At 41.8% G+C, this 21,781-nt stretch overlaps 1 protein-coding gene across 2 annotated transcripts in view; it reads left to right on the top strand.

Annotated features, from left to right (window-relative positions):
- CNTNAP2 (contactin associated protein 2) overlaps positions 1-21,781 on the top strand; it is a 1,285,310-nt gene that overhangs the window by 944,178 nt on the left and 319,351 nt on the right. For both annotated transcript variants that reach the window (XM_087946425.1, XM_087946426.1), the window contains one exon: positions 7,053-7,172. In XM_087946425.1, coding sequence (XP_087802551.1) covers positions 7,053-7,172 — 120 coding nt within the window. The remainder of the gene's footprint in view (positions 1-7,052; positions 7,173-21,781) is intronic.

A 21,781-nucleotide genomic window follows, 5' to 3' on the forward strand; every position in this document is an offset into this window, starting at 1 on the left:
GAGGAGAGCCGCATCTCTCCTCCTCAGCTGGCCATTACTCCCTTTCCTGAAGGCGGTTGTAGCGGTGGTCAGAAATGGCCACCACAAAGGAGAACTCGACCGGAAAAGAATGTGCAGGAGGAAGATAAGAAGTGAAAGTTTTGGCTGACCGGGTTAAATTGTAAAAGCAACAACTAAGGTACCCTGGAATTTAAACTTACAAAAAATAACATCGCTCCCAAAGAAGAGTCGGAAGCTTAGCGAAGGAAAGTGAAAAGGGAAAGGTTTGGCTCTTTTTTTCTCTCTCTCCTTCCCTATACTGACAACTAAGAGACTTAAATAAGAAATCGGAAAAATACTCTTTGACATCAATAGGCAATTAAGCTGAAAATAAAACAAAATGCCAAAGGGATAATAAAGATTTCTGGACATTAAAAATTTTCTTTTTCATAAGCAGGAAGGGAGAGAAAAAGAATAAGGGCAGCATCTGGAAGAGGGAGGAGACTGCCTGGAATTAAAAAGAATCTACAGTAAAACTTCAACAAGACTTCTAAAAGATACATTTTAACTGAAACTTTACAACTAAATAGTAACCCCAGGAGGAGAAAGTGAAAAAAAGAGCAAAAAAGAAACAGCTTGCATGTATTTGGATTATTTGGTGATCTTTGGATTCTTGGTTATTATATTTGAATGACTAAAATCAATCGGGTGGTTGTTTAAAAATTTATACAATGGCACCACTTCTGGATGAATTGAAAATGGAACTTAAAAAGTACAAAGAAGATGCACAAGAAGGAAAGGATTCTTTTGGCTTCGTTTTTCAATTCTTAGAAATGGAGATTTGGAACTATGAGAAACAACAAGAAAAGACTGCAAAACAAGAAGACTGGGACAAAGAAGAAGCCATCTTTAATGAACAAGCAATTTTATGTGGGGAAGAAAAAGGAAAAGGGGGAAAGAGAATGGAGAATTTAAGACTTAAAAAAACAACCAAAGAAAAGAAAAATAATTCAAAAAATAAGTATAATACTGGAAAGTAACAGAAAAGGGAATACAGAAGAGAGAAATAGAGGTAGAGAGACAAGGAGGTAAAAAGGGAGAGAGAAGAAGAGAGGGAAGAAGGAAAGGAAAAGAAGTTACAAAGGACTGGAGCAAGATATAGAGAAACAGGACCTATTTAGAAATAATGGGTGAAAATCTAACTGAAAAGGGGATTCTGTAAAGGTACATAAGATTGTATTGTTATATTAGTAATAGAAATAACTTTAGAAAATTGGAAACAACGTATGATTAAAATGAGGGATAAAATAGTGTAATTTAGTGAAATGTTTGTGAATAAAATAAGTGAAATAAAATAAATGAGAAAATTGAATTAGGAAGGAGCGGGAACATTTTAATTAGTTAATGTTTTATAAAATATAAGTGAAGGGAGGGAATTAACTATGGAAAGCTTATAATTGTTCCCATAGAAGTATGATATTTAATTGAAAAGTAATGTTAAAGATGTTAAGACTTTAATGAATATTAATATTAATGATAGAATTGGAATGGAATGTTGTTTTAATTATATACATTTATAATTTTTTCTTTTTTTAAGAATACAGTGTGTATTTTAAGAATGTACCAAGCAGAATCTGAATGGAAGTTATGTATTATATTGAATGTTACAACTTTAGGGAAAAGATATAAAGGCGTCATACTCCAATTAGTAACTACAGGAGAAATTTTGTTTAATGAGAAAAGATAATAGATAATTGAAACAGGACAGATAAAAAATATAAATACGATTTGAATTGAGATGAGATAATTAAAATAAAATTGAGAAAATTAAAAGAGGGGAGAAGCTATGCAGAAAATGTAAAATAGTAATAAGATATGGAATAGAATATAAAAATGAGCATGAACCTGAATTTGTGTCTGTACGAAGAAATGTAACCCGGGATTACGCTACTTTCAAAAAGATGTTTTAGTTGTATTTTTTTTCTCTTTGTGAAAACTCAAATAAAATTTACAAAAAAAAAAAGAAGAAGAAGAATCACAGCTAATCTATTTCTTTGATAAGCATTTTCTTTTATTGAAGGTAATCATTAAATTACCTAACTATATTATGGGTCACTTCATCTTAACAAAGATGACTCAGAAGGAGGAGTGATTATTAAAGATTATATCCAATGTTTTATATGCATAGAATATGAATGCATGCATACATTTCTTTTCTTTATTATTTATTTTATGACGAAAAATAGTATTTGGAGATACAATGCTTCCATAAAAAATTGTTTGCATGGACTAAATCTAGACTTCAAACTTTGGTTAAGATAGCCAACCGAAGACATGCCAGGGAGAGATCCCTGAAGGGTTTTTTCCTGGGCTGTAGCGAGAGATGGGATTCAGCTAGTTCGGACCGGTTCAAGCAAACCAATTGTTAATTTTTTACGCAGTTTGGAGAACTGGCTAATCACACTAATGGCCCACTCTTCCCAGTCACTCCTTATCTCACCTCACTCACCTAGACTGCTTGCCTAGAGTCATGCCTGCAACATAGCTGCTGCTGCTCTCTGATTTCCTTGCTTGCCTTGACCATGTGGCCTGCAGATCTCTGCCTAGTGAGCCTTTCTTTGCTCCTTGCCCTGCTGCCTACTGCGCAGCCCCTGCGGCCCATCCCACTTGCTTGCCTTTTCCCGTGGTCTCTTATGCTGCTTCCAAAGTCCAGCCCGTTTGCCTGCCTTAGCCACTACCTCCTCATGACATGGTGCCTATAGCCCAACCCGCTTGCCTGCCTTCACTGCAGCCTTCCATGTGGTGTACACGGCCCAGCCTGCTTTCCGCTGACACTGCCTCTTCCTCCTCATTGCCTGCCTGCAATGGATGCTGCAGAGCATTCTTTCCCATCCAGTCAGCCTATGGTCCCCTCTCACTCCAGGCACTGATTCCCCCAGCACCCCACGCGTACAACCCCCCAATTTTTTAAGAATTAGAGCTGTGACACACTGATCTCTGTCTCCTTCTAGGACCAGCCTTGGAAAAGCCTGCCCTCTGCCTCCTTCCCACCACAATTGGACTCCCTTTCTTCCAGCTCTCATGCGAGGAACTTGGGAGCAGCAGCATATTGCATGCATTTCAGTCCAAGCAGCCTGGGCTAGAAAATGCATGGCTGAGGCAGAGCAGTCCTTGGAGGAGCAGTCCTCCTTAACAAGCTGCTCCTCCAAGCCCAATTCTGGCTGCAACTGACTATCTAAACCCCAGAGGCCGCCAGCAGGCTTGTTAAGGCATGCAATATGCTGCCGCTAAGCTCCTAGGTTCCCCACATAAGCTTTGGAATAAAGGGAGTGGATAAAGGATAGGTGGGTACCAGACTTCCAGCACTCATGCGAGGAACCCAGGACCTTAGTGGCAGTATATTGCATGCCTTAGCAAGCTCACTGGTGGCCTCTGGGATTTAGATGATCAGCTGCAACCAGAGCTGGACTTGGAGGAGCAACAGAAGCACTTCAGGATGCACAATATACCTCTCAAGCTCCCAATGCCCGAACTGGGTGAGCTGAAAGAGAGATTTGCCATCGTGCTAGTGAGTACGGACCAAGTGGGCTTTTTGTTTTTTTCCTCTACCTCCCCATGTTCTGTTCTGTTTTTATGGTCTGCCTTTTAACAAGTCCTCTCTGGGAATCAATCTGGCTCTATTGATTTGTCTATTGATCTTGTTGGGTGAAGAGTTCAGTGTCCTGAATATCAAGTTTAATGCCATCTATTAGAATCCTTGTCAAAATAGTCAGAACAAATGTGGTTGGAGGCCTGGATGATGGATTTGGTTGGAGGTTCTGAATAGAAGCTGATTATAGATTCCAGATTAACAGAGTTGGAAGGGACTTTGTAGGTCATCTAGCCCAGCCCCCACCCAAGCAGGAGACCCTACACCATTTCTGACAAATGGCAGCCCAATCTCTTTTTGAAAGCCTATAAAAATTTGACTTTGTCATACATAGAATAGACCCATTTAAATCAATGGATTTAACACCGATCTTGTCCTTAGTTCGCACTTTTTCTAGACTCTCAACATCTTTTGTGTGTGGTGACCAAAACTGGATGCAGTACTCTAGGTGTGGTCTTACTAAGGCTTTATAGAGTGGTATTAGTAGCTCACTTGATCTTGATTGTATGCCTCTGTTAATGCAATTTAGGATTGTATTGGCTTTTTTGGCTGCCACTACATACTGCTTCTCAAACTACTTTAGAGATGCAAACATATGTAGAAAGTTACAAAACTATTGAGGTATCTTCACAACTAGCTGAAAATGCAAAAGAGTCAATTGCAATTTTGGAATATAAACCTGACACCAACTCTTATGATGGTTTAAATATAAGTATCTCAACACAACTGAAAGAGCTTCAAGAAAATCTACAACTTTTAAAAGGACAAGTCTTGGATTTTTTTCTCTAAGGACGTTAACAAGGTTTAGAAATACTTGTGAAAAAAAGGAAGGTTATAACTACTTGATAAGCTTTCCAAAGAAGAAAATGATTTTTTTCCATGAAGACAAGCTGGAAGGAGTGACATAAACTTAAGTTAACTGGAATTTGGATGGATTTCTATCTATTACATATTTGTAACTGATAGAAAGTCTTAATCTAAAATTTGAAAATATAACATACACACACACACACACACACACACACACACACATGGAATTTCAATTGGAAACTTGTGGGGATTAAATTTTGATCTCGGCAGTTGCATAGGAATGCGAGGTCACATAAAATGGAAGCTCTTTGGACTTCAGGTTTTTCATAAGTCCTGGTCAGATGATGGGTTTCCTCCCCGTAGAGGTGCAATATTTGTTTTCTGAGGTTCTCGCAGGTATTTGTATGTGGATCTTTGGTTATTTGGGTTTTCTCCCACGTAAAATTGGAAGTATCTAGGCAGCGTTTCGATGAAGTCTCATTCATCATCTTCAGGCTTGTGTCTTCGGCTCTGTGCTTCTCAGAGTAATGTGAGCTTGCAGCTGCTTCTTCCTTTTAACTGCTAGTGGGGTGTGTGACTTGATTGGGTGGGGGCTTGGCTGTGTTCTGATTGGGTGGGGTGTGTTCTCATTGGTTGGGGGCCTGGCTGTGCTCTGATTGGCTGGGGGTGTGTTCTGTTCAGGTGGGGGCTTGGTTGTGTTCAGGTTAGTCTTAGTTGCTGGGGGATTTGAGCTGGTGAGCTCAAGAAAAGAGAAAATAATAGTAATAAAAAAGAAATATCTCAAGAAGTGTCTTCCAATCTTCATTACAATAAACAAATTTAGTAACTGTTCAACCCCAATATGACAGTTTCTCATCTTCCCTTTGTAAGGAAGGTGACATAAAAGGTGTTGCTTGGCAGTTTCAGTGGGTTTTAGATGTAACAGATTTCCTGGACTCCTTTCAGGCATGTTTCAAACCTGGTTATGAGGCATACACCACATTGGCACACTTATGGATGAACTCTGGTGATCGTGGAAGTGTGGTAGTACAAGCATTCTTCCTCTCCTTGACCTCTCAACAGTCTTTGATACCATCAACCATGGTATCTTTTCAGAGTGGCTGCAGAGCTTGGAGTTGGGTGACATAGTTCTATATTGATTTAGATCCTTTCTGCTAATCCCAGTGTTCATAGTGATCTAGCCTCCAGCCATTCTCTTATGGTATGCCATAGGGCTTGATACTGTCCCCACTCCTGTCTAGCATCTACCTAAAGCCATTGGGTGAAATTATCTGTCAACATGGGTTGAGGTATCATCAATATGCTGATGATATTCAACTTTATATCTCCACATCTGTTAACCCAAGTGATGCTGACACTTCCTTTTCATGGTGCTATAAGACTGTAGACTCCTGATGGAGGACAACAGGCTATGATTAAACCCTGGCAAGACCAAGTGGCTTTAGATGCATGGAGATCTAGTTCTGAACAGTTGCACTATCCATCTAGTTTGCAACTTAGGTGTTCTCCTGTACTCTTGAGACAGGAGAGAGCTGGTGACAGGAGAGCCTTTGCACAACTTCAATTTATGCACCAGCTGTGGTTTTTCCTGAATCAGGATTCCTTGCACCTGGTCAATCCCTAGTTATCTCTAATCTGGACTATTGCAATGAGATTTACATGGGGCTACCCTTGAAATACATTTGAAAACTTCAATTAGTACAAAGAGGCAGCACAAGAAGACTTTTGGGCTATAGAATAATAGCCCATAATACACCACTGCCTTGTAAGCAGCACTGGTTGCTGGTTTGCTTCTGGGTGCTTACCTAGGTGTAGGTTATGACCTACAAAGTCCTCCATGGCATGAGTCAGGATTACTTGATGGACCATCCCATCCTTTAATACAAGCCTAAACTCCAAAGCCAACAAAGGTGGCCTGCTGTGGAGTCTTTCAGTCAAGGAAACCTGGCTGATGGGATTCAGGAGAAGAGCTTCGCTGCTGCAGCACTGACCCCCTGGGGTGAGGTTTGCCCACTTATCATTTTACAAAGCTGGAGTCCTGGCTGTGCTGTTGGCCTGGCAACCCAATAGAAGAGTACCACACTGAAGGTGGCTATTTAATTAATCAGTTGACCCTACTTCGTACTTCCTGCTCCACCTCCATTCATATTATGGTACTTTCCTTGTTTATTTTTATTATTTTATTGTTTTGATATTGTTATGCTTATTTTTTATGTTTACATTTTTTATTTTTTCCCATTATATATTATGCAATATATTATGCATAAAAGTATCAATAAATACATAAATAAAAATGGTACAGACAAATGAATAACTATTGCAGTTATGAAACAAGTATGCAGTTATAAGAACATGAACACATATTTACTTTTTTCCTGAAACATCTCCATTTCTTCTGATCCCATCAAACCATCTCTATTTAGCAATTGAAGCAATATTTCCTGCTCAGATACTATTTAATAAGAAATGCCTGATATCATTTTCTAGTGCAGGCAATTGGGTTTTACAATGCTTCTTTCACAACTTTTTATGTTATGACTTTTTCTGAAAATGTACTTTTTTCTGAATCTTTGAATAGTTTACTTACTTGAATTACTGGTTTTGTTTGTTTCAGCTCTTTATGAACTCTCCTGTGAAGCATATAAACATTTGGGCAAAACAACAGGTTCTTACTGGATAGATCCAGATGGCAGTGGTGCACTGGGACCTTTGAAAGTTTACTGTGATATGACAGGTAACTGTACTCTATAATGGAACTTTTTTCTTATGTTTCTAACAGATCAGATCCTTTGTTTATATTGTACATATAATATAGAATATAAAATACTACAGTCACTTTCCTTCTCCATTAAAATTGTTTTGAGAGCAAAAAAATGACCATGCTAGGTAATGTTTCGTAAAGAAGAAACAACCCAGGATTTTTCTGTTAGAACAAATGCTATATATTTCAACTCCAAACTAAACATCTGTAGAAAGAAAAAATGAATCAGAAACTCTTCCTTTGATTGGATCAAATATTAACATGGATGAGCAAGACTTCAAATTACATTTGTTCTATGTTCTAATCATTATGACACTCAATTTTAGCCAAGTACTACAAGCCAAACATGTAAGCAGAATAGTTTATATTCCCTTCTCAGATCAAGCCATCTAAGAAATGATGGTTTTTCTCTGCTCAGCAATATATTAATAGAATAGCAGTGTAGGCATTAGACTAAGTTGTATTATGTCTTAAACCTGACAAGCAATAATTATGTAGTTTCAAAGGTGCTAGATTTCTTTGTCCTCTAACATGATATCACAGTGCTTGTTACTGTCTAATGCATGTAAAATGTTTCAAAGGGGTTTTGCTTTGGCTCTGTCAAGTACTCTATAGCAGGGGTCCTCAACCACCGGGCCGCGGACCGGTACTGGTCCGTGGAGCACTCTGTACTGGGCCGCAAAGAAAAAAAAATTAAAAAAAATGGCGACTTTCTTCGCCTTCGGTGAATGCTGCAACCGAAGCCTGTCCTGCTCTCTGGCTCAGCAGCTTCGGTTTCCTCCCGCCTCATTCCTCTCTCAGTCGCTCCTCCACCAGCCCAGGAAGAAACTGCTTCAAAGAAGCCGGGGGTAGCTCTTCCTGTCGCCGCAGCGCCTCCGAAGCGTCCGTTTACCCCCACCCCCACCCCGCCCGCCCGCGCGCACTTCAATTCAGTGCTCCGTTCTGCCTGCCTGCCTGCCTTCGTTTCGGAGCAGCTTCGGCTGAGAATAATAACTATTCACCTCTTTTTATCAGCGAAGCTGCTCCGAAGCGAAGAAGGCAGGCAGGCAGGCAGAACGGAGCACTGTGGATTGAACCGCGCGGGCGGGCGGGTGGGGGTGGGGGTAAGCGGGCGCTCGGAGGCGCTGCGGCGCAGGAAAAGCCACCACCACCCGCTTCTTTGAAGCAGTTTCTTCCTGGGCTGGTGGAGCAGCGAGAGAGCGACTGAGAGAGGAGCGAGGCAGACACCTGAGGGAGGGAGGAGACACCTGAGGGATGGGGCTGAGGGAGGCAGGGCCGGCGCTCCCTGAACTTGGTGGTTTGCTGGCAGGCGTTTATTACCCGACTAGGTAACAACATCAGATGTTACCTAGCCAGGTAATGAAACGTCTGCAAGCAAACTCCTGCTCAGATTCTTTCTCTCCCCCCACCCCGGTCCTCGAAAAGTGTTTGTGCTTGAAACTGGTCCCTGGTACAAAAAAGGTTGGGGACCACTGCTCTATAGTCTATTGATCAGGTCTAAAATGTTTTACTTATTATTTGATTTGGTATCCTTGCTTCACTTAATCAAACAAATATAGAAAGAGCAAATTGTTCTTTTCTGTTAGTCATATTTTCTATAATTGGTATATTGGATAGAATTTATTCCTTTACATTCTAATTTTTATATTTCTGCAATACAGAAGTATTGCCTCAAAAGTCTATTCCATGAAACTTAGTAGGATTTGCTCATTAATAACTAGGGGATGGAAAATCCATTCACATCTAAACTGAAACATGATTATTTTACACTGATATGATTTTTGCAACTCCCCACACAAAGTTCAATCATACCTTACCATGATGATAGTTGTGGGAAGATGACTATTATGCATCCCATGAACTACAAAAATCACAAATAAAAATCTTAGACTGAGCATAACCAAAAATTTCACTTGAAGCCAAGATTGCCAAACACAAACTATCATACTTTGGCCATGTCATGTGAGCTGACTCCCTAAAAAAACCAATCATGCTGGAAGTGATCAGCGGAAAAAGGAGAAGGGTCACCCTAGTACACATTGGCTATAAAGGTTGACATCCAGATGGCCATGGAAGGTCTGAAGGAGGTGGTGCAAGATAGAGTAGCATGAAAAGTGTTGTTTCATAGAATGAACCAGGTTCGGACATAACTGAATGCCTGATAACAATGATAACAAAGTTTATAGGAAAAAAATGAAAACATCTCATATTACAAAAATAAAGATATAATACATTATCAGACAAAATAGCTGATGGATGTACATTATGTACAAAATTGTTTATTATATAAAAGTGCATATAAAAGTATATGAGAATAAATACGTATACATCAATTTTCATCTGCAGCTTAATGCAATTTTTGGTTTTTAAGAACTGCAATCTATATTCATCTTTAAATAACAGAGAGAAGTTTTTGCTGTGATATTTTAAGAATAGTAATAGTAATAGAAAATGGAAGTTCCTTACTTATCTTCTGCTTAACACAAGTAGATAGATTGCTGACTAGGAATCACAAGCAAAAATGTGAATGTGGAAATGTTAGAAAGAATACAGATATTTTTAAAATTATATTTTTTCTGTTGTCCGAACTAGAAATGGTTTACTCGGAGAAGGAAAGTTCTGTATCCAGTTTTATACACTTCTTCTGTAAAATTAGACATAAACTGCATAGCATGGACAAGGATAAACCCTTAATGTTTTCTTCCCAATTTGGCCAAGTAATTAAGAATGATAAATTGGAAGAAGTTCACAGAAAAGCTAGCAAAACACTGAAAGGACTGGGGGGGAAGTCTTATCAGGAACATTTAAAAGATCTAAGTAAGGTTAGCTCACAGAAAAGAGGGTTGAGGAAATACACCATACTGTTTTAAAAATCTCTGAAGGACTGTCACATTGTAGGGGATTCATGTGTATTCTCACTTGCTCCAGTGGATAAGCCTAGAAGTAACAGGATGAAACATCAAAGATGTAGATACAGATTAGACATTAAGAATATGTTATTGTCAGTAAGAGCTGTTCACCAATGGAATAGGATACTGCATGGAATACTTTCTTCCCCTTTGCTGGGAGTTTCCAAGCAAAGTGTGAATAGTCATATAAGTCTAGGGAGACAGTATAAGTTTAGGGAGATACTCAGTCATCCAGGTCATGGTTGTCCCAAAGGTGCTTTTTCAGCAGGCAACTGGACTTTCTTGTTTTCCTTCAAATGCATTTCGCTTGTCACCTTTTTTCAGCTCTGACTGGACGGTGGGGAATGGAAAGATTTATATGCCTTGCAGATAGCTGGTCATTTGCATTCTTTTATAGAGTAATTAAGGTCATTGGGCTTTATCTGTGTTCTCAGGGTCACCTGAGTAGTACAAATGGGTGTGGAGCCTTCTTGACTGCAGGATGTTTTCTGCCTTGTGTTTCTTCACTGCTGAAGACAGGTGCAGGCTGTTGGGGATGAATCTGTGTTGTCTGCATCTCAAACTGATGGTTTGGTAGTCTGCAAGAAATGGTTCCTGTTATATTCCCGATCGGAAGGAAGACGCTAGGTTCAGTGACTTCAGCTCTTTATTTTATTTAAGATCGGCTTGCCTTGGCTCGGGCGCGCGGCGGCTTATATGGATCTAGCTGGCCGAACCGCGGCCAATGACACCGCTTTAAATCTCCCGCGATCGGTTTCCTCCAATCGCGGGAGATTCTCAGCGGGCCAATCGGCGAGGCTCGCCCAGCCAATTGGGACGCCGCGCACCTTGGCCAATCAGGAACGGGTATTTACAAGAATGCAAATGTACAGTACAGAACACCCCTCCCCTCTTGGTATGGTCCTATGTAACATAGTCCCGTAAGTAGGCGGGGCTCCGTACTTGCCTACTGGACCTGCGCGGGTTAGTTGTTGCTTGTTCGTCGGACGGTTCGGTCGGGTTCCGTGTCGCTCCCGGTCTCCTCGATGGAACCGCCTGGAATGGTGAGCCGGGCCTTCCGCTGCAGCTCCCTCCCGGTCTACCCTGGGTTGGTTGAGCTGCGGCCTTCGATGCTCCCGCTCGGTCTTCCCGGGCTGATTGAGCTGGCTTGGCTGTTTCTTCTTAGTGAGGCTTCGGGTCGTTCCTCTGCTTCTGGCTCAGCAGGTGAGTATTCCTGGTTTCTTTTTGTTGGGGTTGGTTTTCGGGGCGGGGTCTTCCTCCCCTCTTGGTTGGTTCCTTTCTCTGTGTGGGCTTGCGTGTCGGTTGTATTTCCCGTGTTGGTTCTTGATCTTAATTGGTCGATATATCGTTTCCATGCTCGTCCGTCCGTTGTTTGCAGTCGGTGCGAGCGGGGACCTGTCACCTGGGTTATGGTTGCTGGTACCCAGAGGGGTCCCCGTGAGGTTCCTTGTGTATACCGTGTCACCCGGTATGAATGCCCGGTACTTGCTGGATGAGTCGGGGTTTTTTCTGGGTTGTATGTGGGGTGCAGTCTGTCTAGTGGGGATCTTAATTTCCTCCCCATTAGTAGTTCTGCCGGGCTTTTATTGGTTGTCGTGTTGGGTGTTATGTGCTGTATGAATAGCATTTTATTAATTTTTTCCTGTATCTCCCCGGTTTCTATTTTTTGAATTGTTTTTTTCGTAAATTGTACCATTCGTTCCGCCCTCCCGTTCGCCGCCGGATGTGCCGGCGCTGTCAGTGCATGTCGTATTCCCGTTCTGCCAGGAATTTTTGAATTCTAGTGAGGTGAATTGGGGCCCGTTATCGGAGCGATGACGTCTGGGAGGCCGTGGGTTGAAAATAGTCTATTTAGTTCTTTGGTGACGGCCTCTGTGGTGGTGGTTCTCATGTTGCTTACCTCCAGCCAGTTGGAGTAAGCATCTACCGTGATGAGGAAGGTGTGCCCCTTTGTAGGTCCGGCAAAGTCTATATGAATCCTGGACCATGGGCCCCTGGGGGTCTCCCATTCCCTGATTGGGGCAGCGGGGGGTTGGTCTGGATTCTTGGCATGGTCTGCATGTTGCCACCCAAGCCTCGATTTGTTTGTCCATCCCTGGCCACCAGGCGTAACTCCTGGCCAGGGCTTTAGTCCTAACGATGCCTGGGTGTCCCTCATGCAATAGTTCCAAGACCCTTTTTTGCACTTTCTCCGGAATGACAACCCTGTCCCCCCATAGTAAACAACCTTTTTGTATTGACAGTTCTGTTTGTTGGTTCCGAAATGCCCTGAATTGTCCGTCGTTTTCTGTTTCGGCCACCCTTTTTCTACCCAATGCAAAACCCGCGCCAGACTTTTTGTCTTTATTGGTTTCCCGGGCAATGTCTGACGCAGTTACAGGGAGATTGGGTAGAGTTTCTATGCTGAGGGTGGATGTTGTGGGGGCTGGGTCAGCGTCCATGTCGGGCAATGGTGTGCGGCTCAAAGCGTCTGCGTGAGCAATAGTCTTACCGGGTCGGTGATTTAACCGGTAGCTGTAGGCGGCCAGGAATTCGGACCACCTGGTCATTCTCGGGGATAGAATGTTCGGTGTGGCCCTGTCTCCTGCCAGGATTCCCAACAGCGGTTTGTGGTCGGTGATAATGGTGAAGGTTCTGCCGTAAAGGTACTCGTGGAACCTTTTTACGGCGGCGGCGATTGCCAGGGCCTCTTTATCCAGTTGACTAATTCCTTTCTGGTTTGGAGAGGGTTCTTGAGAAAAAAGTGATGGGTGCCTCTTTCCCGTCCGGGAGAATGTGGCTGAGGACAGCTCCGACGCCAAAGGGAGATGCGTCGCATGTGACCACTAGTGGCAGGGTGTCGCTGTATTGAATGAGGACAGCGTCTGATGTGAGTAGGTCTTTTGTCCGGCTGAATGCGATTTCTTCTTGCTTCCCCCAGTTCCAAATGGCCGTTTTGTCGAGCAGCCTATGCAAAGGCTCCGCTACCATCGCCTTCTGGGGCAGGAAAACATTATAGAAGTTAATCAGCCCGAGGAATGCCTGCAGTTCGGTTTTATTTTTTGGTTTGGGGGCTTCTTTGATGGCCCTGATTTTTTTCGGTGGGGTGGATCCCGTGCTGGTCTAGGAGGTACCCCAGGAATTCGACTTTCTCGGTGTGGAGCTGGCATTTTTCTTTTTGACTTTCAGCCCCGCGTCTTTGAATTTTGTAGTACCTCCCTCAGGCGGCTTTCCAATTGCTTTGTGTTTGCCGCGGATACCAGCACATCATCAAAATAGGGCATTACCCCCTTGATGCCCTGGAGTAACCTTTCCATGAGGCTCTGGAAAATTCCCGGTGCCACGCTGACTCGAACTGGAGTCTCTTGCAGCAAAAGGCTTCCCGGTGTGTCACTATGGTTTTGCGCCTCAGCGGTTTTTTCGTCGACCGGCAGTTGCTGATAGGCTTGTGCCAGGTCGAGTTTTGCTAAGACCTTGCCCCCCAGTGAATGCAGTAGGTGCTGCACTACCGGGACGGGGTAGGCGCTTTGCTGTAATGCGCAGATGAGGGTGGCCTTATAGTCCCCACAAATTCTCACCGACCCATCGGGCTTGACCGGGGTGACTATGGGTGTCTCCCATCTAGCGTGGTCGATCGTTCTAGCACTCCCTGTTTGATGAGTTTATCTATTTGCTCATCGATCTTGGGTCTGAGTGCGAAAGGTACCCACCGCGGCTTAAGGCGGATTGGGGGAATGCTGGGGTCTAGGCTGAAGGAAATAGGGGCCCCACGGTACTTGCCTAGGCTGCCGTTGAAGACCTCTTGGAAATCCCTCGCGAGTTGTTCCTCCCAGTCTGCGTCGGTGATGAGGTCGATGCCGGTCACCCCGATTCCGAGCGGCACGAACCACTGTAGTCCCAAGAGGCTGGGTTGGTCTCGGTCCACGATTGTTAATGGGAGTGTTAATGGCAGTTCGCCCTTTGAAATTTACTTTGAATTGTCCGGTTCCGACTACAGGGATGCGGTTCCCTTGGTAGTCTTTTAAGATTAGCCTTTGGCTCTCCAGTTCTTTCTTTCGGATGTTGGGCACCAGGCGCTTGATTTCCCGCCATGCAACCATGGAGAAGTAGGATCCGGAATCCACCTCCATTTTGCATGGCTGGCCCTCGATGCCCACTTCCACGTATACTTTCGGGCGTCCCCGCTAGAAGAATGGCCGATGATGACCGTCTGATGGGTTTCTTCCCTCTGCCGGTCCTCGCCACCTCGTCGGGTCCGTCCGTCTCGGTTCCACCGGCTCTCAGTTGGGCGGTCTCTGTTCCGAGGGGGGGTGCTGTCTCGCCTTTGGCTGCTGCCGTTTGGTCGTCGAGGACTGTAGTTCCGTTTGAACTGGCAGACTCGAGCGATGTGTCCCCTTTTATCGCAGTGGTGGCAGATTGCATCAAAGAAACGGCAATCTGCTCACGGATGGTCACCACCGCACCCGGCGCATTGCTGCCCGACTTACGACTCCGCCGCTCGCGCCGGTCCCGGTCTGTCTGGAGTCAGTGGATGTCTTCCTCTCCATCGGTGGTGTCGGAGAGGGAGTGGAGGTCGCCGTGATGGGTGGTGGTGGTCGCCCGGCGGGGCATCTCAGGAACGGTCTCTGGTGTCTGGGTTGCTTCCGTGGTTACGGGCCGATCTGTCCCGTCGGTTCGCCACATTCTGGCTGCGGATTTCCGAGTTGCCTCGGCGGCGGCGACCTCAGCAAGGGCGTCTGTGAGGGAGATGTCGCCCCGTGCCAGTAATCAGCTCTGCAGGACGGGGTCTTTGAGCCCGAGGACGACGCGGTCTCGTAACGCCTCGTCCATGTCTGTGAACCCGCACATGGCCCCCAGGTCTCGTAGGTCAGCTACGAAATTGCTGATACTCTCACCCTCCTTCTGATTCCTGCGATAGAATTCATGCCGCCTGATGAGGGTGGGCACGGCGGGGACATAGTGGTTCTGTAACAGAGGTTCGAGGTCGGCTCAATCCATCGCCTTCACGTCCTCGGGCTTCGCAAGGGCTTTTGCCATTTTGAACACTGCGGCCCCGCAGTGTGTCAGGAAAACGGCCCTTTTCTTTTGTCCATTGGCGTCCTTGAGGTTGCTACTTTCTAGAAACATCAGGAATCGATCTATGTATGATTCCCAGTCCTCAGTAGCTTGGTTGAAAGGGGCGGGTGGCGCGATGTTGGCCATCTTTGCTGGATGCCTCGATCTTGGTGCCACGTGGTGGTGGGGGGATCAGTTCCGAAATCCCACCTTCGTCGCCAGTGTTATATTCCCGATCGGAAGGAAGACGCTAGGTTCAGTGACTTCAGCTCTTTATTTTATTTAAGATCGGCTTGCCTTGGCTCGGGCGCACGGCGGCTTATATGGATCTATCCGGCTGAACCGTGGCCAATGACACCACTTTAAATCTCCCGCGATCGGTTTCCTCCAATCGTGGGAGATTCTCAGCGGGCCAATCGGCGAGGCTCGCCCGGCCAATCGGGTCGCCGCGCGCCTTGGCCAATCAGGAACGGGTATTTACAAGAATGCAAATGTACAGTACAGAACAGTTCCTGTAGTCTGCAATTTTTCTGGAAATCTGTTCATACTCCCATACTATTCGAATGGTGTTCCTCCCAAAGTGCATAGCTAAAAGTCTATGGAGATTCTCAGTCATCTACAACCATGCCTCCCGAAAAAGTTCTTTTGGGACAACTATGACCTGGATGACTGAGAATCTCCATAGATTTTTAGCTATGCACATTGGGATGAACAAAGTTAACATGACATGGTTTGTAATAAATGGTTATTATAACAGCAGAAGTGCAACTATTTATAAATATTATATTTTGAGAATAAAATTATTGTCCCCAAAATATACTTACTTCAGAGGTGATATTCAGCAGATTCTGACCAGTTCTGGAGAACTGGTAGTGGAAATTTTGAGTAGTTTGGAGAACCGGCAAATACCACTTCTGACTGGCCCCACCCCATCTATTCGCTGCCTCCTAAGTCCAAGCTAATTGGTTGGGTCTTCTTTTGTTGCCCTGCACAAGAGAATGGAACTGGAAAGCAGGTTAATGAGGTGGGGGTGGGTGGAATTTGTAGCAACTTTTTCCTAGGAATGGGGAGGAAATGGAGATTTTACAATATCCTTCCCTTGCCATGTCCACAAAGCCACATCCATAAAGCCATACCACAGAACTGGTAGTAAAAAATTTTGAATCCCACCACTCACTTACTTGCTTTAATTTTGGTGCTCTTACCTCTACCATTTTGATAACTTTGTCGAAATCTGTTGTTATAACAGATAACAAATAATCAGAGTTGGAAGGAACTTTGTAGGTCATCTAGTCCAACCCCCACCCAAGCAGGAGACCCTACACCATTTTGACAGATGGCAGTCCAATCTCTTCTTGAAAATCTCAAGTGATGATGCTCCCACAACTTCCGAGGGCAAGATGTTTCATTGGTTGATTGTTCTCACTGTCAGAAAGTTTCTCCTTATTTCCAGGTTAAATCTCTCCTTGTTCAGTTTCCATTCATTATTCCTTGTCTGGCCTACAGGCGCTTTAGAAAATAGCTTGACCCCTTACTCTCTGTGGCAGTCCCTCAAATATTGGAAGACTGCTATCATGTCTTCCCTGGTCCTTCTCTTTACTAGACTAGCCAAGCCCAGTTCCTGTAATCGTTCTTCATATGTTTTAGTCTCCAGTCCCCTAATCATCCTGGTTGCTCTTCTCTGTACTTTTTTCTAGAGTATCAACATCTTTTTTATAATGTGGTGACCAAAACTGGATGCAGTACTCTAGGTGTGGTCTTAGTAAGGCTTTATAGAGTGGTATTAGTACCTCCCTTGATCTTGATTGTATCCCTCTGTTAATGCAATTTAGGATTGCATTAGCTTTTTTGGCTGCTGCTGCACACTGCTGGCTCATATTTAGCTGGTTGTCCACTAAGACTCCAAGATCCCTCTCATAGTTACTGCTATTGATCCTGGTTTCACCCAGTCTATATGTGTACGTTTGGTTTTTCTTGCCTAAGTGTAGGACTTTACTTTTCTCTACATTGAATTTCATTTTGTTGGATATGACCCAGTGTTCTTGTCTGTCAAAATCCATCTGGATCTTGAGCCTATCTTCTTGGGTGTTAGCTATTCCTGCCAGCTTAGTATCATCTGCAAATTTGGTAAGTTCCCCTTGTATTCCCTCATCTAAGTCGTTAATGAAGATATTGAAGAGTACTGAAGAGTTATATTCTATTGGTAGGTATACATTTTCTTATAATAATTTTCAGATTCCTGCTCTGGGAAATTTTCCAATCTTCAATGTATGTGGCCAATGATCTCATGAGATATATTAAGTGAGTTTTCTGTTATGGTCTGTTAAGGGAATAGATAGAAGAAATAGAAAATAAAAAACAATAGGAATGGGAGCAACATCTGACTGACTGGGGGCTTCTCCTTGTGTGAAAGCTTGCAGGGAATATTTGAAAGGACATGATTTCAGCTGACTACAGCAGTGAAATGCACCAGCAGCATGGCAGCATTGAAGTGGCCACAATGAACCTCCAGCTGACATCACGACGAGACCAAATGGAGGTCTCTGTTCCTGTGCTGGCTTCTCACCATTTGTGGGCTCCAAACGGAGCCGAAAGCCATCTTGGAGGGGCAGCAAAGCTAAGGGGAAGCACTTGGCGAGGTTCCGGGGGAGAACGCAACTCCCCTGTAGAAATCCCAAGCTTGCTGTCTATGCTACAACGGAGAAAAGAGCATGCCAAGATGGCCGCTACAAAGTTGGGACAGCCAAGGAACATCTAAATGCAGCGCTGGAGTAGAGATTGGGAACGGTGTTTGGAGAAGGGTGAGAAGAATTTATTTTATTTGTACTATCTCAAAAGACTATAACAGAGAAGAATAAAGAATTGTGCTAATGGCAGATGGAAAATAGAAGAAATTAGGAAATATAAAGAGTTCTAAAAAAAAACTTTAAATTTGAAAAGGAATTAATTTGGAAGAATATTAATTTGGAATTGGCGATCAGGCAGGATTTGGCATCGAAAGACATTAATTTGAATGCTGGAAATAATTGTTTTAAAGAGAAATAATATTTGATTTTTAAAATTGGTGAAGCTAAACAAAGAAATGGAAAAAGAGTGGCTGTGAAACTGGACTAAAAATGCTATTTGTTGATGAAAGAAGAATCCTGTAGATTCCTTCAAACTAACAATTTTATCAAAGGAAGAAATTAAAAAAGGAATAAAAGAAGGATATTATAATAAGACCCTTGGAAGTTGAAGTATATTATAATCAAAAAGTAAGGATACAGGAGGATACTACCCCCAGAATTGTCGGTGACTTGGACTGATTAACATTGGGATATAAAGATTTGAGGACATTGACATTTTAAAATAAAAAGGAGACACTGGTTAAAATAAAATAAAACTTACAGGTTACTGGACAATTGAAATGACAAGCAACATAAAGATGAGCGATATATACAAAGAAATAAAGATGGACATTCGAGCCATAAATGAGATGTGGGACAGAATGTTGGATTTATGCACTAAAATACAAAAAATAGAAGAAATTCAGAAATGTGACGGTAGCAGAAGAAGAAAGAACAAAGAAGGAGGAGGAGGAGGAAGAAAGAGGAATCAGCAAAACAAAACAAAAGGAACAACAAATAATACAAAAGAAGAAAAAAAGTTGAACATGGGGTATTAATGATAGATATAATAAATAGGGGGGGGATATTGAGATTGGAATGCTGATAAATGAAATGGTTAGGGAAATACAGATAGGAGATCAAAAGAGGGTGCGGGCAAACTTTGTGAAATGGGAGAGAAAATATAAGAAAATAATGATAAATAGAGGAAGGATTAAAGGAAAAAGATAATAGTAAATGGTAAACACGCAAAGAAACAACTAACTAATATTAGTAAAAAGACTTAGAGATAATAGAAATGGAAAGGAGGACGACTCCATATGAAGAGGTATATTTGTAATAAAAATATATAATAGACTTTGAGGAATTAGGATTAAGAATTAGAACAAGAAGGAATAATGTAGTGATGAAAATAAGAATTGATAATAGATTAATTAAGATAGAAATGTTTACATAAGATGTAAGTGATTAATAGTTAAGATATGAAAAATGTTATGTGGAGTCTAACAGAATAGATAGATGGTAGGATAATATTTTTAATGAATTATATATTTTGTTATTCATATACTGTATATAAGATAATGAGGCAATAATATTATAAGTTTGAATTTATTGGCTAAGAGAAAATACACGTGTAAAAATGAGATGTTAGAGGGAAGGGAACATATAGAAAATAAAATATAAACAATTGTGGCAAATGTAATATTGGGGGAATATAATAGGGGATAATATAAATTAAGATGGAATTTTTAAATGCTTAAAAAATGGTATGAAATTGTAAACATGGTGAGCATAAGAATACATGATTAAGGAAATTAGTGATTGATTAATATATTTTAATGAATTAAATATTTTGTTAACCATTTGTATAAGGTAACAAGGATATATTGTTACAGATTTGAAAATATAAACATGGCGATTACAAGAATATATGATTAAGGAAATTAGAGAAGGGATAACCATACATTAAGATGAAATTTTGAATGACTAATGAAATAATATGAACAGATTAAATTGTAAACATGTAGAATATATGATTAAGGAAGATATAGCAATATATCTTATAATATATATATCTTATAATATATCTTATAATATATCTAATAAAAATAAAGAGGCTGATACAAAGTAACATGAGAATATATAGATGAAAAATGATAATAGATAATGAAGTGATGTTGGAAAGTTGTATTTGTGATTATGAATATGATTGATTTAAAATGTGAAACACCTTGAACAACACTTCTCTCGCAAAGATGTATTTAAATAATTAAAAAATAAAAAACTTTTTGACAAAAAAAAAAAGAAGTGGCCACAACTTTGCCAAATTTCATTATCCACAAGGGTAATGGGTCTCAAATTTTGGACATATTCTATAAATTGGCCCATTTGAAATACATTGATTCAAAAATTATCGCCCTGTGATGCACCATTTGCTTCAATTGACAGTTACATATAATTAAACTTACACAACAGTTTATATATATTTGAATGAAAGAGCACTGTAAAATTCTTGGCTTATATTTTAGATTAGAATAAGGCAATAACTTCTGGGTTTCGCAAGGATTCTATATGTATTCACCAGGAACTAAAATAATGGAATTTTCTCTGTATTCTTTACTAAAGGGCAAGGGTTTGGATTAGGTCTATAAACTATATGAGGTACATATATATTTAATTTCTGAATTAAAGTTGCTATTAGTGTTTTTCCTTCTACATTCATTTGAATTGATATTCATTAGTAGAAGTCAAACTGAAAGTCTACATTAAGATTTTATTTACTCAAGAAGGCAGAGCCTCCTCGCTGACAGACCGTAGATCGCGACTCTCTGTGGCTATGGTCCGTGCTCTTTCGTTGGAGAGCCCCGATCATTACAATTAGGGGCTGAAGCTGCCTTGGAGGGGTGGCGGAGTAAGGGGAAGCCGCAAGCCAGGTTGAGGGGAACTGCATCTCTCCCCCTGGGCTTGGTCTTTTTCCCCCCGAAGACGACTGCAGCGGTGGTTTAAAATGGCCACCCTGAAGAGGAGGACTCAGCTGGATTAAGATTTGTGCAGGAGGGAAGAAAGAGGTGGATAACATCTGAACCGGGACAACTGGACAATACAACTAAACAAAAGTACCCCGGGATTAAGGTAACATGGAATTTTTAAGAAAAGAAATGTGAGCAGCAAAATTACAAAGGGACAGGGAAAAAAAAGAAAATATTTTTGAAGCTAAGCAGGTCTTCGAACCGGGAAAGGAAGAAGCTGGAACTAAAGATTTAATTAAATTGGACTAAAATATTTTGGAAATAAACAGGCATAAAATAAAGCTGGATTTAAGATTGTCAAAAAATAATAATAATAAAGTTTACAAATTGGAGGCTGGACTGTGCTGGAATATTGAGGTTTGAAAAACCCTAAATAAAAAAATAGGGGGAAAAGGTGAAGACTTTGTATAATGGAGAGTGCCACCTTTTGACAAAAAGGGAAAGCATCCTGTTTCTGAATGAACTTGTGTGGATATAACATTAAAGAAATATTGAAACAAAGTAAGAATCTTAGAAAGTGAAAGCAGATCTAGAATAAAGAAAAAAGCAAGGAAAGACTGACTGTGGGATTGATTGATGTTTTTGGTATAGATCCTGGGCTGGAATAATTGAGAACTTTAGAAAATTGAAAGAAGAAAGAAGGAAAGTAAAAGTGTTTTGGGTTGTTGTTTTTTTGTGTGTGGACTTTAACGATCATAAAATATAAGAGTGTATAATGATGATATCTCCTTGGGAATTAAAAATGGAACTTAAAAATATGAGAGAATTACTACAGGAAAGAGGCGAATCACTTTGCTCTGTGTTAGAAAAAATGGAAATGGTGATTGAAGAACAAGAAGAAAGAGCTTCAGAGGAGGAGGAGTCGACTCAAGGAGAAGGCATTTTAAATAGACAATTAACACAAAAAACACTACAAAGAAGTGGGGAAAGAAGGAAGGTTAAAAAGTTGAGATTTAAGAAGGCAATCAAAAGGGGGAATACCTGTGAAGTCAGGAAAGGCAGAA

The sequence above is a fragment of the Notechis scutatus genome, chromosome Z (assembly GCF_049901735.1).
Source record: "Notechis scutatus isolate UNSWTSFEM ecotype Mainland chromosome Z, rNotScu1.2, whole genome shotgun sequence".
Taxonomy (NCBI): domain Eukaryota; kingdom Metazoa; phylum Chordata; class Lepidosauria; order Squamata; family Elapidae; genus Notechis; species Notechis scutatus.